This window comes from Phaseolus vulgaris, chromosome 7 (assembly GCF_051622355.1).
Source record: "Phaseolus vulgaris cultivar YP4 chromosome 7, ASM5162235v1, whole genome shotgun sequence".
Lineage (NCBI taxonomy): Eukaryota > Viridiplantae > Streptophyta > Magnoliopsida > Fabales > Fabaceae > Phaseolus > Phaseolus vulgaris.
Window position 1 is genome coordinate 54,120,984 of NC_143504.1, and position 16,278 is coordinate 54,137,261.

Here is a 16,278-nt window from a genome sequence, read left to right on the forward strand (position 1 = left end):
CCATATACATTAATCCTAACTATAACCTTAACCACAATCCTAAAATTAACCTTAAACTTAACCATAACTTTAACCTTAATTCATAAACCATATACCTTAATCCTAACTCTAACTCTAACCCCAATCATAACTCTAATGTTAACACTAACCTTAACCTTATCTTATTCCAAAACCCTGACTATAACCTTGATTTGTAAACCCTAGCACACAACACTAATCTTATCCCTATCCATATCCCTAACCCCTAAACAATAACCCTAACTCTAACCTTTTTGCATATCCCTAACCTTAATACCTAAACCTTAGACCATAAGTATAACCATAACTCTAATCCTTACCCTAATCATAATACTAACCTTAAATCTGGAAGCCTAACATTAAACCATAAGTGTATATTGTTTTTAAGTATTTAATATAAAATGAGATTAAATAAGTTTTGTAAACAAAATATTGAATTGATGGATGTTTTTACCTTAATTCATATTGTCTTGTTGTATCATTCAAAGACATTTTCTACATGGATAATGGTACTCATTGGTATGTGTATTTCGACGACATAAATACGGATAACATGAATATCATGGATAATGATGTTAGTGGTGTAGACTTGAACCTAATTTCACACCTATAACAATAAATAAAATTATAGACAAAGATTATAGCATTGCCGATTCTTTGTATTGTTTCTTATGTATTGAATGTATTGCGTCTGTTAAGTGATACGACTTCCTCTATTACGGAGTTTGTACCCAAAAAAAAAGAGCGAAGTCGACAAAAATTGATGTCATGCTTGGTCAACATTGAACAATATCGGGACATTATTCACATTGGGCCCGAAGCCTTCATTAACTTATGTCAACAACTAAGGGGAATTGGGATTGTTAAAGATGCATTTTGGTCACCTATGGAGGAACAAGTTGCTAAATTTCTCCACTACATAATGTTAAGAATCAAAGTGTTTCATTCTTCTTTCATTGCTTCGAAAAAACAATGTCCTGTCACTTTCATAATGTGTTGAATGCAGTTTTGATATTAAAGGGACCTTATATCTTAAACAACAATCGATTTTAGCCATACTTTAAGGTAACAATGTGACAAATTGAGGTTTCACTTGTCATACATGATGTTTGAGTTTGTTGTTATTTTTAATTGTGATTTTTGTAAACCCTTAGGAATGTTTAGGTGTCCTAAATGACACTCATGTACGTGTGAATGTCTCACGATCATAGGCTCCTCGTTTTCGAGGCAGAAAAGATTGGTCAACTCAAAATGTATTTGGAGCTTGTGATTTATACATGAATTCACATATGTTCTAGCTGGGGGGGGAAGGAACAAACCTTGATTCAAAAAAATTGAAGGATACTTTTGTATGAGAGGATGCATTGGTCATGCCTGAAGGTTAGTTTAAAATGTTTTAGTGCGCAATTTTCAATTGGGATGTAGTACTTAGAACTAATTAATATCAATTCAATCATTGTATGAAAATATTACCTTGGGGATGTTGGCTAAACTAAAAATAATAAAATTGTATAGTGGCTCAGATACCATCTCAAAGAATACTTTCGAAGAGGTCCATAAAATGCTCGTGAGTTGTTTAATCTTTGTCATTCATCACTAAAAAGTATAATTGAAAAAACATTTGGTGTGATAAAAAAAAATGATTCCAATTATAGCTAGTGGAACCGAGCTGCATTACTCGTTTGAGAAAAAAAATAGTTTTAGCATGTTGTATTTTTCATAAATTTCTTCGCGGTGTGGACAATGATTAATCATTAGTTGATGAAGTTGATCGTGAGTTGATGGAGCAAGATCTAAATGTCTCGCTATCCCAAGTTTGTGAGGATGATTATAAGCTCGACTCACACGTTAAGGACATTATAACTAATGAAATGTGGATAGATTATGAACACAATCTTATGTAATAATTTGTATTATGAATGAAAATTTATCTTGCTTTCATGTTCAATTTCGTAAACAATATATATATATCTTGTTTTATCATCACTAGATGGGTTGTGTTTGCAATAGGTTTCAACATGAATTTAGGAAAAAATGTTGTCCACAAGTCATCAACAAATATTCGTGAGTTCACAAAACAGATCGTGGAGATGGATCTACAACTAATGACAACAATCGTGGACAAGACACAACTGGGCCATGATCAATGGAAGTTGAGCGACCCAAGCTTATAGTAACATTATTGACGCTCTCTGTCAATATGGATTGGTGGATATTTCTAAAAATAATTTTAAAAATAGAAAAACAAATTTGAAGGATAGATGATGCGAGGTCCACGATCTATTTAATGAGTTAAGCAGATTTGCCTAGAACGAAACAACTAAACATTTCGAGGTTGAAGATGAAGTTTGTGATATCTTAATCCGAGTAACGTATGCAACATAACATAAATACTTCTATCATCCAATATTAACAACATACGCACACCTTCATTTTACAAACAAAGTCTTGTATCGTTAAATGATAAGTTAATCACATTAAACACTATGATTTGATGGAGGAACTATGGAGAGCTGATCGAACCACAGAACAAAGGGTCAGAACAACCCGCAAAGTCGAACGCCAAATCTGCACCCAACATTTCACTATGGACCCAAATGATCATAACATAGAATACATACCAATACCAAAAGAACATCAATTTGATACTACACCAGAACAAGCTCCTAGGTCATTACCGCAAATGGATTCATACAACTCCAACCCAACTAATTCAGCATCATCTAGTAGTACTTCTTCATCATGAGATTCAAAACAAAAAGTCTCATGATTGATTTCATCGACACCTAATTCAACAAGTTAAATACGAACCTTTTATTCATAACCATATATACCTAAATCGAAATCTTAATCATATATACTTAAATATCTAATTATTTACTAATTGTGATATTTTTTCGTAGTTATGTGAAATCTATTGAATTTATTTATAAAGAATAAGTCTAATCTCATTTAAAAATCTAGTTAATCATATTTAATTAGGTTTCTCCTTTCATTAACCTTTTTCATTAAAATAATTGGAGTTCATAATTTTACACAAGAGTTCTAATTTTATAGTATACTTAAGATCTAAAGTATCTCTTACTTTTGTCGTCTTCTATACCACATATATTATGTAAAAATATTAACTGACTTTATAGATAAATAATCATTCTAATCTTCATAAGAAAAATTCTGGGAGTAATTTTAATATTTTTTTTTCTAATCACATTTTTTGATCAGCACTCTAATTTAAATACTCTTTTAACATGTTCTAATTTAGTATGATATTGATAAATGTGCCGCCCCTTTATTTGTATAATCATTACCTTTAACACTATGGTGAGTGTAAGCCACAAAATGAATGTATATTATATAACAAAGACTACTACCCCTTTCTATTAAAGGAGAGAAAAATAAAAAAGCACAAGCCATAGCACATAGGGTTTGGAAGGAAAATGGACCCTACCAAATATCTAGCAAAGGCCCTACTAATCTGAAAGACACATACTTGTGGTGGTGTGTTGGGTGAGATAGTTGCTTAAGCCAATTTCCATCCAAATTCTTTGTGTCCCAATCAAAGGACCCAATATATTTTGTGGGTGTTTCCTTCTCACTTTCCATCATGCAATCTTGAAAAGGTTGACCCTTTGGTCCCACAAAGAGATGCTCCATAAGCAATTGGAGCACATGTGAGGACATCACTTTCTAATAACTTTATTGTGTGTGCCTCATAGGATGAATGAATTTGTGCACTTCAATTGTGCATGCTTCTCTGGGGTTAGGCTTCATTCCACTTAAAACCCTTCACACCATGGAATACCACTCTGCCTAAATGGATACATCACACTGCATGATGTTTCTCCTTTTGAAATTCTGGGCTCTAAACGCCAAAAATTTCAACACTATTAGCCAAATTTGATATCTTCGTAATCGTACCAAGGTTTAGATAAGGATTCTAGGTGGAAATTGTGATTCCATGAAGTTGGACATTTGGAAGTATAGTGATTCCATGCACATTTTTCAAATTTTTGCAGACATCAAAGCAAATTACAATAAAAGTGTTTAGAATTGTAAAAACATACGTAAATAGTTTAAACAGATTAATTGAAATTATAAATGATTATGTAGAATATGAATTTAAAATTTAAAACGAAGGGAAGTTAATAATTATGTAGAAGAAAAGGTCCAACATATGATGGAGTGCGAGACATCTATAAATAAGAGTTTTTACTTTGTAAAACTCACCTTGGATTGAATTATATATCACTAAAAAAAATCAACAACTAAATTTAGAAACAAAATTTAAATAGTCACTATATTGATTAAATTAAATATTATTTTAGATACTATAAAATTATTGGTATTTAAAATAATTTTTATTATTAATAAAAAATTATAAAATAATTTCTAAATTAGTATTTAAATTAATTACCAAAGTTTTAGTTACTAATATTTTATATTCTAAATTAATCTCTAAAAGACTAATAGAGACTAATTTAGAATATAAAGTAGTTAGTAGTTAAAACCTTGGTAAGTAATGGTTAGGTATCAATTTAGAAACTACTTTAGAAGACCAATAATTTTTTAATTTATAAAAAAGTCTCTAATTTAATCAATATAGTGTTAATTACTTTGGTCTCTAAAATCAATTTCTATTTAATGATCTTCTTATAGTATATGAATTGCTTTAGGCTTTGTTTGGATTGAGAAGTGGAAAGTTGAGGGTGTGGGAGAGGTAGAGTGAGGGTGTAAGAAGAAAGTGTGAAAAAAGTGAGTGTGTTTGGATTAGGTTATGTTAGAGTGGATGTGTGAAAAAAGTTTATTGAGATAAGTGAGTGATGTGATGGTTGTAAGAGTATTTTAAATTATTTTAAATAGTGTGTTACAAATTTACCCTTATATATAAAAGAAGAATAAATATTTATTAATTTTGTGCATAGTTAATTAAAATAATTTAAAGTTTCATTTATAAATAAAAGAAAAAATATATAAAATTCAAAGAAATAATTAAATATAATTTTAAATGTAAGTATAATTTTATTATTTTCATTTTATTAATTTAAATTAATTTTGTTACTTAAGTTAATTTTTTTAGATAATTTTAATATTCTTTATGATTCTTTAAATTATGTTATATATATATATACACACAAAATTATTATTAATAATAATTTCCATTATTGATATTATTGTATGAAGGGTACCATGGTCTTTTCATCTCATTTCACTATCTTTTCTCTTCAATTATGAGAAGATCCTAAATACCCTCAACTTTCCATTCACCCTCAACCTCCCCCTCTCATATAAGCACAAAAGGTGACACACATTCACCCTCACCCTCAACCTCCATCACCCCCAAAAAGCAAACACACACTTAAAGTTTTCTTTGATTGTCTTAGGTCATACTTGTGAGTAATATTCTCCTATTTCTTTAAAGATCTTTCTTTGAAATAGAAGCAACCTGGTAGCCCTTTTAGACGAAACACTTTGTTGTAAGAAGACGATTTTACCTCATAGTCACCTTCTTACACAAAGTGCTTTATTGTAAAAAGACAACTTTACCTCATAGTCGCCTCTTTAGAGTAATTTAATTTCAAAAATGTCATCGCATTTTGAAAGATAGTGTCTAGTCGTAAAAGCATTGTGAATGTAGTGTTGAAAATAGTCCTTTTTGCACTAGTGTTAGTTACGAATTATTTAAATTCTAAAGTTGATATATAATAGATACCAATTTAGAAACTATTTATCAATAATAGAAACTAATTTAGATATCAATAATATTTTTAGTTTCTAAAATAGTATCTAATTTAGTCAAAATAGCAACTAATTTTTTTTGTCTCTAAAATAGATTTCTATTTAATGATTTTCTTGTAGTGTTTGGTAAATAATACTTGTTTAGCCAAGAGTGACTTGATAAAGAATACTCGATTAGTTATGAGTGACTTAGTAAAGAATATTCGTTTAACTAAGAATGGCTTGATATAGAATACTTGGTCGAGCCAGGATTGGCTTGGGAAAGAATATTCTTTAACATGTCAGTCAAGAGTGGTTTTGATTCAAAAGAATACTTGTTGATCCAGGAGTAGCTTAAGGAAGAATACCTAGTAAGTCAAGAGTTGCTTGGGGAAAAGAGATTAGCTAGGAGTGAATGTGAACCCAAAGAATACTTAAAGTGTACTTAGTCTAGTGGAACTTAGTCTAGTGAAACTTATACTATAATATGAATATATAATAGTGTGTTTACAATTTATTATAAAAAAATACTTAGGTCCGACTACTACATTTGATGAGTATTAAAACCTAAACAATCTATGCATTTCAGAAAGACAAAAAAACTTTATTAAATAAAAAAAACATAAAGCCTTATCGAAATTTGTGTAAATGTTATGAATTAGGAATTGAGGGGAGTTTCTTCCTGCACCTCTATGTTTTTCTTCCTACACCTCATACTTCAAAAAATACTCAAATTACCTTTTGACATTTTTCATTGAACATTTTTTATTTAATTATTGATTGTGGAATTTGGAGACTTCCCCGCTATAGAATCGACAATAAATTTTTGTTCTAAAATACATTCCAGAATAAAAAAAAATTATTTCGGAATATAGAATCTAAAATGGATAATGTTAGAATTTTTGGGAATATGAAGGTGCATGAATTTTTTTTTCACATTTTGAATATGTGAATTATGTGAGTTAGCCTACTCACTCTATACTTGGCCCATGTGAATTACAAGTTATGCGGGTAGGCTTAAATAAGCCAATGGATTATTTAAAACTCTAGTTTATACTTTTGCTTGCTTAACTTTAGAGTGGTTCTGTAAAAGGTTTGGGATACCCCTTAAGTGTCTCTAATTATTCTATTAATTTATTGCTGATAAAAAAAAAAGTCAATGGATTATAAATATCCTGTGTTTTTTATCGAATCACATGTTGACACACACGACTCGTCTACCATAACCCGTCTCGCATTACCAGCCCATGAGTCATCTACCGTAAAAAAAAATAATACAGAAAAATTTTAAAAGAACAAAAGGCAAGCATGAAATAAGATAGGGACTAAAAGAATTACTAAAAATTTAATTCAGCGTAATAAAAAATGCAAGTTCTTGTTTTTATTGTCTGCGTCTACTATATACATATTAATCTATATTCGCAATTATTATTTCGTCTATGAAATAAAAATGATTTAATTAACATATACAGGTTTTATTATTTCGTCTGTAAAAGAAAAAGTTTTATTATTTTGGAGAGGAATAAGCAGTGACATGTGATGCAACTGAATGTTTTTAATTTTAATTTTTTTTAATTTACAATGTAATTTCAAAAATACATTACAACTTGTTAATATTTCTCTTATTGCCGAAAAAAAAATACTCTCCCGTTACTTTTTGTCCATGCTTTTGGTGGAAACTGAATTAATGTACGTGTCACACAATCATACTTATATTAATATGTAAAAAATTTACAAAAGTGTGTAAATTCATGTTAATGAGACGAAAAAGTATCTAATTAACTTTTTATTACATTAGAATATAAAGATTGTTTGAAATAACTATAACTAGTTTTGAGCCCATATATGATCCATACATGTTTATTTTTCATAATTAAATTTACAATAAAATAAATCGTCTTGAATGTATAAATTATAATCTAATTAAATTTCTTAATAAATAAATAATTTGAAATATGTAAATTATATTTGATATTTATGAAAAAACAAATACATATATATATACAAAGTTATTTTGAACCATTCATTGTAAAATTTAAAAGTTTATTTAAAAGTAAAAGAGAAAAGAGGTGATCCACGTGGTGAAAACATTTCTGGTGAAGAAAAACTTATGAAAACTGCTTTGATTCAATAATAACTCAAAAAAATACTTTCACTCAAACATATCTACCGTAACTTTTATACATAGAGGATATACCAAAAACTTATTTATTTTTTTGTTACAATATAACAAAAAATTGTATATACTTTCAGGTGCATAAACTATATTATAACTCAAATTAGTAACAACTATTTTTTTACATATAAGTTATAATTTATATTTATGATAAACAGTATTATTTTAGTTGAATTATATTTCTATTATACAATTAAGTTATGATAAACAAAATTATAAACATCTCTCATATGTAGAACCACTTCGATCTTCATTTATGAATAGACTTAAATATGTTGTTTGTAGATAGTGTTAAACAGTTTACAGTTAGACTAAGATTATTAACATACGTACAAGTTAAGAAGTCAATAAACAAACAAAATAGTCTTCAATTTGTGAACTTGATATTGCATTTTATTCTAGTTTTCAAATTAAATTTATCGTTAAATATTTACTTAAGAATAAACATTGATGTGAAACAAGTCGTGAACTCGGTTCCAAAATTGGTTTAACTTATTTTTGTCCTTAGTAATAATAAAAAGACTAGTTGAGCTTTTAATTTTGAACTAGATTGATTTTTTATGTTGAGGGGAGATTAAAAAAATCAAAACCTGATGACCAAAGTGATGAAATTCTCAAGAGACAAATAAAATACTGTATTATTTATTAGTGTACACTCCAAAGGAACGTACTAAACTGGCCTGCCAAAAATTACAACACATTCCAACTTGAGCAGTTTTACAGTAAAAGAAAAGGAAAGAAAGAAGAACAAATGGAAAAAGCATTGAAAACACAACAAAAAGTTACAAAAACTAAGAACAACAATAGTGATGATGAATACAAGAAACCTCAAAACAGTAAAATAAGGAAACGATACAAGAACTTGAAACTGACGAATGACATTACATGCAAATAAAATGGCAAGACTTTCCAAAAACATAACATGCAAATACTAGCAGCCGTACATTAACCAGAACTTCCATGCAATTGCAAAGCCCTAGAATGATCTCATGGATTACTGCAATGCTGAAAGACACCAGCACCAATACCACAACCCAAACCAGCCACTCCAGCCCCAGCTCCACCTAATCCTCCACCACCACCACCCAAACCACCAGCACCTCCTGCACCACCTACACCACCTACACCTCCTACACCCCCTAAACCTCCCACACCACCTAAGCCTCCACCTGCACCACCACCTAAGCCTCCACCTGCACCACCACCTAAGCCTCCAACACCACCAGCACCACCTAAGCCTCCAACACCGCCAGCACCACCTAAACCTCCCACACCACCTAAACCTCCACCACCACCTAAACCGCCACCACCACCACCTGCACCTCCAACTCCACCACCAATGCCATGGAAGCCACCAATTCCAGCACCACCTGCACCTCCAACTCCACCACCAATGCCATGGAAGCCACCAATTCCAGCACCACCACCAACGCCATGGAAGCCACCAATTCCAGCACCACCACCAATGCCACCAAACTTCCCAATCCCTCCACCTATCCCACCAAACTTTCCAATCCCTCCACCAGCCGCACCACCGATTCCACCGAACTTGCCTATCCCTCCACCGACCCCACCACCGACCCCGCCAAACTTGCCTATCCCCCCTCCTGTCCCACCAATAAAACCACCCATCCCAGCAAATCCACCAACCCCACCAACCAAAAAGTTCTTCTTCTCACCCACACTCTCACCCTGGCTCCTTCTTGGAGACTCTGCATGTACTGCACTTGCATGCACACCCAGAGTTTGTTCTCCATTTTCACCACCACCCTTTGGCACATCACGTGCAGCACTTGCATGCAATGTAACTAGTACAAGCAACACAAGCAGGGCACCCCATTTTCCCATCTCTCTCTCACGCTCACACTCTCACTCACACTCACACTCACACACACAGATCTTCTCTGTAAAACTAAAGTGTTGATGTGGAAGCTATGCATGCAAAAGGGAGTATCTTATACCTGAGAAAGGTAGAAGACAGTTGAGAGCAATAAAAGATTGCAAGGGGGAGTAATTATGACTTGTGAGTTTTCGAGAATTGAGAAATCTTTAATTTTGTGTATCAGAAAGGTAGGTAGAATCAAAAGAAGAGAAAATTTAAGATTGTCATGTGCTCCCTTGCACTAATTGCCACCGCACAAATTTTCAGCCAATAACGACTAAACCGGTCTGATGCTCATATTCAAGTATAAGATTTTAGAAATTAAATCAATATATTTTGATGAAAGATTTGTGTTATGTTTTTATCCCCATTAGTATAAAGTATATTAATGTTATTATTCATTTTAAAATATATAAATATATTTTAGTTTAAATGTTATATTTCGTACCTTCTTTGTATTTAAATATAATATTCAAAGAAATATTACATCAATTTACTGAAGAATTGAGTTGTTGTTATTGAATATGTTATCCAGTTTTTGTAAGATGGGTTTATATTCAAACAAACAACTGTAATAAAAAAAAATTAAACGAGTAATATCAAAGATAAAACCCAACTCATTTTTATAAGGGAAAATTATTTCAACTCAATTTATCTTACAACTCTTAAACATAAATCCAATTGGACTAATTTTATATACATGTCATTTTATTATATGGTGAAATATATTAATAGGGTTGTACAGTATTATTTGCCGATAAAAAAAGTTTTAATTATTGGTGTTAACATAGTGGTTTGTGGATGTTTTTACGAGGATTGAAGTGATCCTGTAACATTTAATTTTTCTCTTTAATTTAGTAGTTTCAATTGAAAGAGTTATTTCCTTAATACTTTGATAATTCGAGATATTTTCTACTTTTTCTTCTTTTCATTTTAGAGATAAGTGTGTCTCCTCAAGTCAACAAGAAACATAGCAAAGTAATAAATGCTAAAAAAATAGGCATGAATGTTAACATAATAGGCCTGAATCATTAATTAATAGAGGGTGAATTGTTTCTTTGAAATCTTTTTAACTATTAACAAAAAATATTTAAATATTTCTTCAAACACTTATAAGAGAGTATGATGGAGGACCCTACAAAGCAACAAATTTGGCTCTTAACAAGGTCCTGACTAAGAGGATATATATGGAAGAAAAAAAATATCTTAAAGAAGACGACTTTATTAATTGGAAATCAATGATATTTCTTATTTCTTCTTCGTCTTCGTCTTCTATATGTGCATATTTTTTTAGTAGGATTTTGTAGAGGCACATGTGAACTTATTATAGTTTAAGCTTCTATAGGGTTTTATTGGACGATACATGAAGAAGAAACACCCAAGCCACTGAAGAAAACACGAAAAAATGAGTTTGGAGCCTCAAGTCCCACATCACTTGGAACATGCTACTTTTAGTTCATTTAGAATGCTAGCTTCCACCTTTGGGGCAAATTTGTGTCATTTAGTCTCACATTGAAATTGTCAAGCTTGCAAGCTATGTTGGAGTTGTGGTATATTTGATGAATCAAATATCTTACTTCAAGAATTTTAAGATTGGATTTGATCATGAACACTTAGATGCGTTTCTAGGGTGTGTTGTGGTGATCAGGATCCTTGTAAGTTTCTCTTACATGCTTTGATCTTCTAATTGCATTAAAAAAGCATTTTAAAATGAATTATAGTTTGTCTTGATCATATAATAGTTTTTAATTAATTAAATAATCTATTAAAATGTTCTTACCATGTTTGAACTGATTGTAGAAGACATTTTAATCAATTAGATTATCGTTTTAATCCATTAGAATCACTTATAACCATGAGTAATTATGAAGTTTTTATTTTAATATGTTAAAACAAAAAGGGTATTTTTGTTTTAACATAACATCTCCAAAAGTGCATTATGCGATGAAGAAGGGAGGTGTTGGTGAAAGTGACAGAGATGACAGCGGCAATGACATAAGCACAGTGCACGAAAAGGGTATTTTTGTATTTTCGTACAGTTAGTAATTATGAGGTTCTGGAAACAAAAATCTTAGTTTTTCTACTGTTAGTAATTAGGTGCTGGAAGCAGAAATCTTAGTCTTTTTTGTACAGTTAGTAATTATGAGGTGCTGGAAGCAAAAATCTTAGTCTTTTTTGTACAGTTAGTACTCATAGGGTGCTGGAAGCAAAAATCTTAACTTTAGAGACATGCTTTAACAGGCCACCTTGTGTTAGTTCGGCCCATTAAGAAGCAAGAGGTGTTTCCGTCTGATTTGTTTTTTTCTTTAGAGAAATGTTTTAAATAATATGATAAAAGCACGTCGCTTCTATGATCATAAATAATATTGTTATAAACTAGTGGAGTGGGAATAGAGACGATATTGTGTTCCTCATCCACTTTTTTATTTTTATCATTTACGTATTATTATATTTAATATTAAAAATTAAATAAAATATTTTAATTAAACTAAAATAATGTATTTATATTTTTTATTTTTATTATTTATATATAATTATGTTTAATATTAAAAATTAAATAAAAAAATGTCAACTATACCAAATAATAAAAAAAGATAAAAGTTATAATTTTTAGGAGAGATAGAGATGTGAAAAAAAAAAAATATTTTACTGAACATTTTCACATCTAATAAACTTTCTCGTTCCACCTTTAATATCAGGTTTCACTTTCTTTTCTTCTGTTCTTTCATTTTTCGCAATTCATTTATGTTATGTTTATTTCAATTCATTTACTCTTTATGCAGACGGATTTGAAGAAGAAAAATATGTTTGCATCGAGTGATTTATTTAAGTGGAAGTGTAAGATTGGAAGAGACTCAAAGTCTCTTATGGTTATCCTCTTATCGGAGAGAAAAGAAAGAAAAAACACTTGTTTTTTACTTAAAAAAATGGGTATTCTTTCTAAATAATATAAACAGGTAACAGCTGATGCAAATACAAAACCGTCCTTGTTTTATTTATCCCTACACCATGTGACAATAATTTTTCTAGATGTTATTGATAAACTGACATGGGGTGCTGCTTGTTTTTGTGTTGATGTTTTTTTGCTTTGTTTTATTGAATATTTTGTAAAATTATATTAAATAAAAATATGTGTATTTTACTTGCATATAAATATATTTTATATTTTTAATTCAAACTCATATAAAAAAATATAGTCTGAATGTTGACGTGGTTTTGGATAAAAAGTGAAATAAAAAATATACACTAAAAATAAACAATAAATTATTTATATTTAATATAAAATAAATTATTTTAATAGAAATTTATTTTGACATTATCAAGGATTAAAATTCCTTCTTAAGTCATTTATTCATATTTGCAGTTTTCCTACTAATGTACTCTCCGAAATTTTTTTAAACTCAAAAAAAAATTCAAAACTCATGTTAAATATCATGAATTTAAAATTTTCATAAAATATCATGGATTGACCTTTATGGAACAATGAGAATTTTAAATTTATAAAATATTAATAAATTTCGTTTTCCTTCTTAATAAACACACTAGGTGTTGCTTAACAAACAATTGTTACCTGATAATTTGACATATTATTGTTTATTCAAGTAATGAAGTTTACACGAGCAATGTTATTTTGATTTTTTTTCTAATAAAAAAGATACTTTCTTAATCAAGAATTAGTAGGGTAAGAATGTAAACTAAACACTTACTTAAATAACCTTTAATTAGGCTCTAATTTAGGTTAAACATTCTATTTAGGAACTATGGTATTAAATGTGAAATAATTTATATTACTAGGATTTACAAGATTTTAATAGCGTCCTAAAATTTTCAATGTCAATATAGAAACATACAATATAACGTCGCATTGAATACTATATACTAGTTCATAGATATAATAATATATAACATATACATGTTAGGTAACTCTATATAAGTATATTTTATATAATATTGGAATACCAACTTTTCAAAAGAATATACACAAAGTTAAATATTAGGGAAAATAAAAGAAAATTCCTTAGCTTTGTTTAGCCTAGTATCATTATTCGCATAAAATATTTTCATATAAGATATAAATCAGATATACGTATATCAATTAATCATACACTCAATATAATTCATGTTTAATAAACTATAAATAAATCACTTTCAATTAATAAAATATATAAATTCTTAATTATGTTTCAACGAAAGAGTATAATTTTTTACATTCGATACTTTTTTTTTTCAAAAGACTTATATCAAACATGTTTTACCAAAGACTAATATATAACTATACATTATTGGTAAAAAAAATAACACCAGTTTTTTTATGTCATAATAGTTACTTACATCTTAAAGAGAGATGATACAACCCTAAACCCTAAATTTTTCCTAACTTTTTTTCACCTGAATTATTATTTATTTTATTAGGCAAACTTATGATATTTCATTTTCTTAATTAGATTATTATTTAAACCCTTTAAGTCTAATACCACCGCAAGTATTCATTAGGGATGACAACGTGGCAGGTTGGCTCATCTCGCGTAAAAGAGGCGAGTTAGTTTTATTGGCCTATCTCGTATGTGAACTAGGCTGCATAATTTATTTTCCAATTAATGAAAAAAAAATTAAATATAAATTTTGAATAAATTTAATTTTTGTTTATTAAGTTTTTTTTTCTTATTTAGATGAATTAGATAAATAGTCTCACAATATTATTTTCACGACACATGCTTAATAAAATATAGGTAGAAAACATTATAATGATGTTTTTTTTATTTTCAATAAAATTTGAATTCCACTCGTACTAATGAATTGACTAATAAAATATTTAATTAAATATATAATTTTTTAAGATAATCCATGTAGACACATGATTATTATTCTAATTTAAAAAATAATATAAAATATTATATATATATATATAATTTTATTATATTTAAATTTTATTATAAAAATACTAAGGTCTGACTACCTTTAGTATTTGATGAGTATTGAAATATAAACAATCTATACATTTTAGAAAGACAAAAAAATACTATTAAATATTAAAAAACTATTATTGAATTTCGTGGAGATGTTATGAATCAGAGATTGATGGTAGTTTCTTCCTGCACCTCCATGCCTCTCTTCTTGCACCCTATACTTTAAAGAATAATCAAATTGTCCTTTGATATTTTTCCTGGAATGTTTTTTATTTAAATTTGGAATGTGAAATTTAGAGACTTCACTGGTTATAGAATCTGAAAGTTAAAATTTGTGTTTTGGATTGTACAATATTCCAAACTGCACAATCCATAATACAAATTTATATTCAAGATTGTAAAATTTGAAATGGATAATTTTAGAATTTTTTAGAATATGAGGCTGCAAGAAGAGATATTGGGAGTGCAAAAAAAATTATAAATTTTTAAAATTTATGAGTTTTGCAAGTCAGCCCGCCCCGTTCCACACTTAGCCAGCACAAGTTGTGTGTTATACAGACGGGCCTAAGAGGACCAACAAGTTAAAATAGACAAGTCACTCCACGTTTTTCTCAACAGAACACGGATCAATCCTTATGTCCTGTCCCGCTTTGTCCTCCCTAATTTTCACCACACATACAATAAATAATACATCTATAAAGAAAGTAGAGATTTAAATAGATTGAATTTTAATAAATAAATTTTTTATAACTTATAGAATTTTTATATTTTATCTATTAAATCGGATCTTAGAAGCATAATCCGATGAACTTTTATTTAAATGGTAACGAAAAGGTAAGAAGTGAAAAAAAAGCACTAAAAGTTGAAAGTGTTTTAAATTAGAAAACAATAAGAAAAAATATGTTTATTATTTATTTATTTTATTATTTATATATTATTATTATATTCATATATGATATCTAAAAAACGAAAATAAATCAGCATATATAATCAAAATTATATGATCTCCACGCGATTAAGTGGCTCATAATCAATTATAGTGCCCAATAATTAATTATGGGATTAATTTTATGATTACATGCATAATTTATAATCTATTATATTGTACTATTTTCACTTTTCAAGTATTTCCGTTTACACTTTTATAAAGAACTTCTTACACACACAACTTTCTCTCCATTTCGTAAGATACACATGAAACTTTTATACGGTGATCATCCTAATTTGAAATGATAACTCATAAGAATAAACTTTTTTTGTTGGTAGAATAAACAAATTCAGAGTTGAGTTTTATAATAGCTTAAGTGATTATTACTTTTATGCTTAGGATACATTGTTTTAAGTTTTTTTTTTTCTGGGTAGATACAATGCATTAAGTTTATTAATATAGATGTGAAATAATGTAGTTACCTAATTTCATAAAACTTAGAATAAGCAGTATCTGCAATAATAGTTCTTTGGATTAATTTTCTTTTGTTTTTTTAATACAGTGTGATAGGTTTGTGACCAAACACTAATAAAAGATGATCTGTTGTTAGCTGTATTTTGTCGTAGCAGTTTTAGGCATAGTGCGTACAATT

At 29.1% G+C, this 16,278-nt stretch overlaps 1 protein-coding gene across 1 annotated transcript; it reads right to left on the minus strand.

Annotated features, from left to right (window-relative positions):
• Positions 1 to 8,520: 8,520 nt before the first annotated feature.
• On the minus strand, positions 8,521 to 9,846 carry LOC137829423 (uncharacterized). The gene has a single exon (XM_068636224.2). The coding sequence runs from the start codon at positions 9,755 to 9,757 to the stop codon at positions 8,897 to 8,899; it is 861 nt and encodes a 286-aa protein (XP_068492325.2). The 5' UTR covers positions 9,758 to 9,846; the 3' UTR covers positions 8,521 to 8,896.
• Positions 9,847 to 16,278: the final 6,432 nt, after the last annotated feature.

Coding starts and splice junctions, on each gene's coding strand:
- LOC137829423 (XM_068636224.2), bottom strand. CDS start 9,757: ATGGGAAAATGGGGTGCCCTGCTTGTGTTGCTTGTACTAGTTACATTG.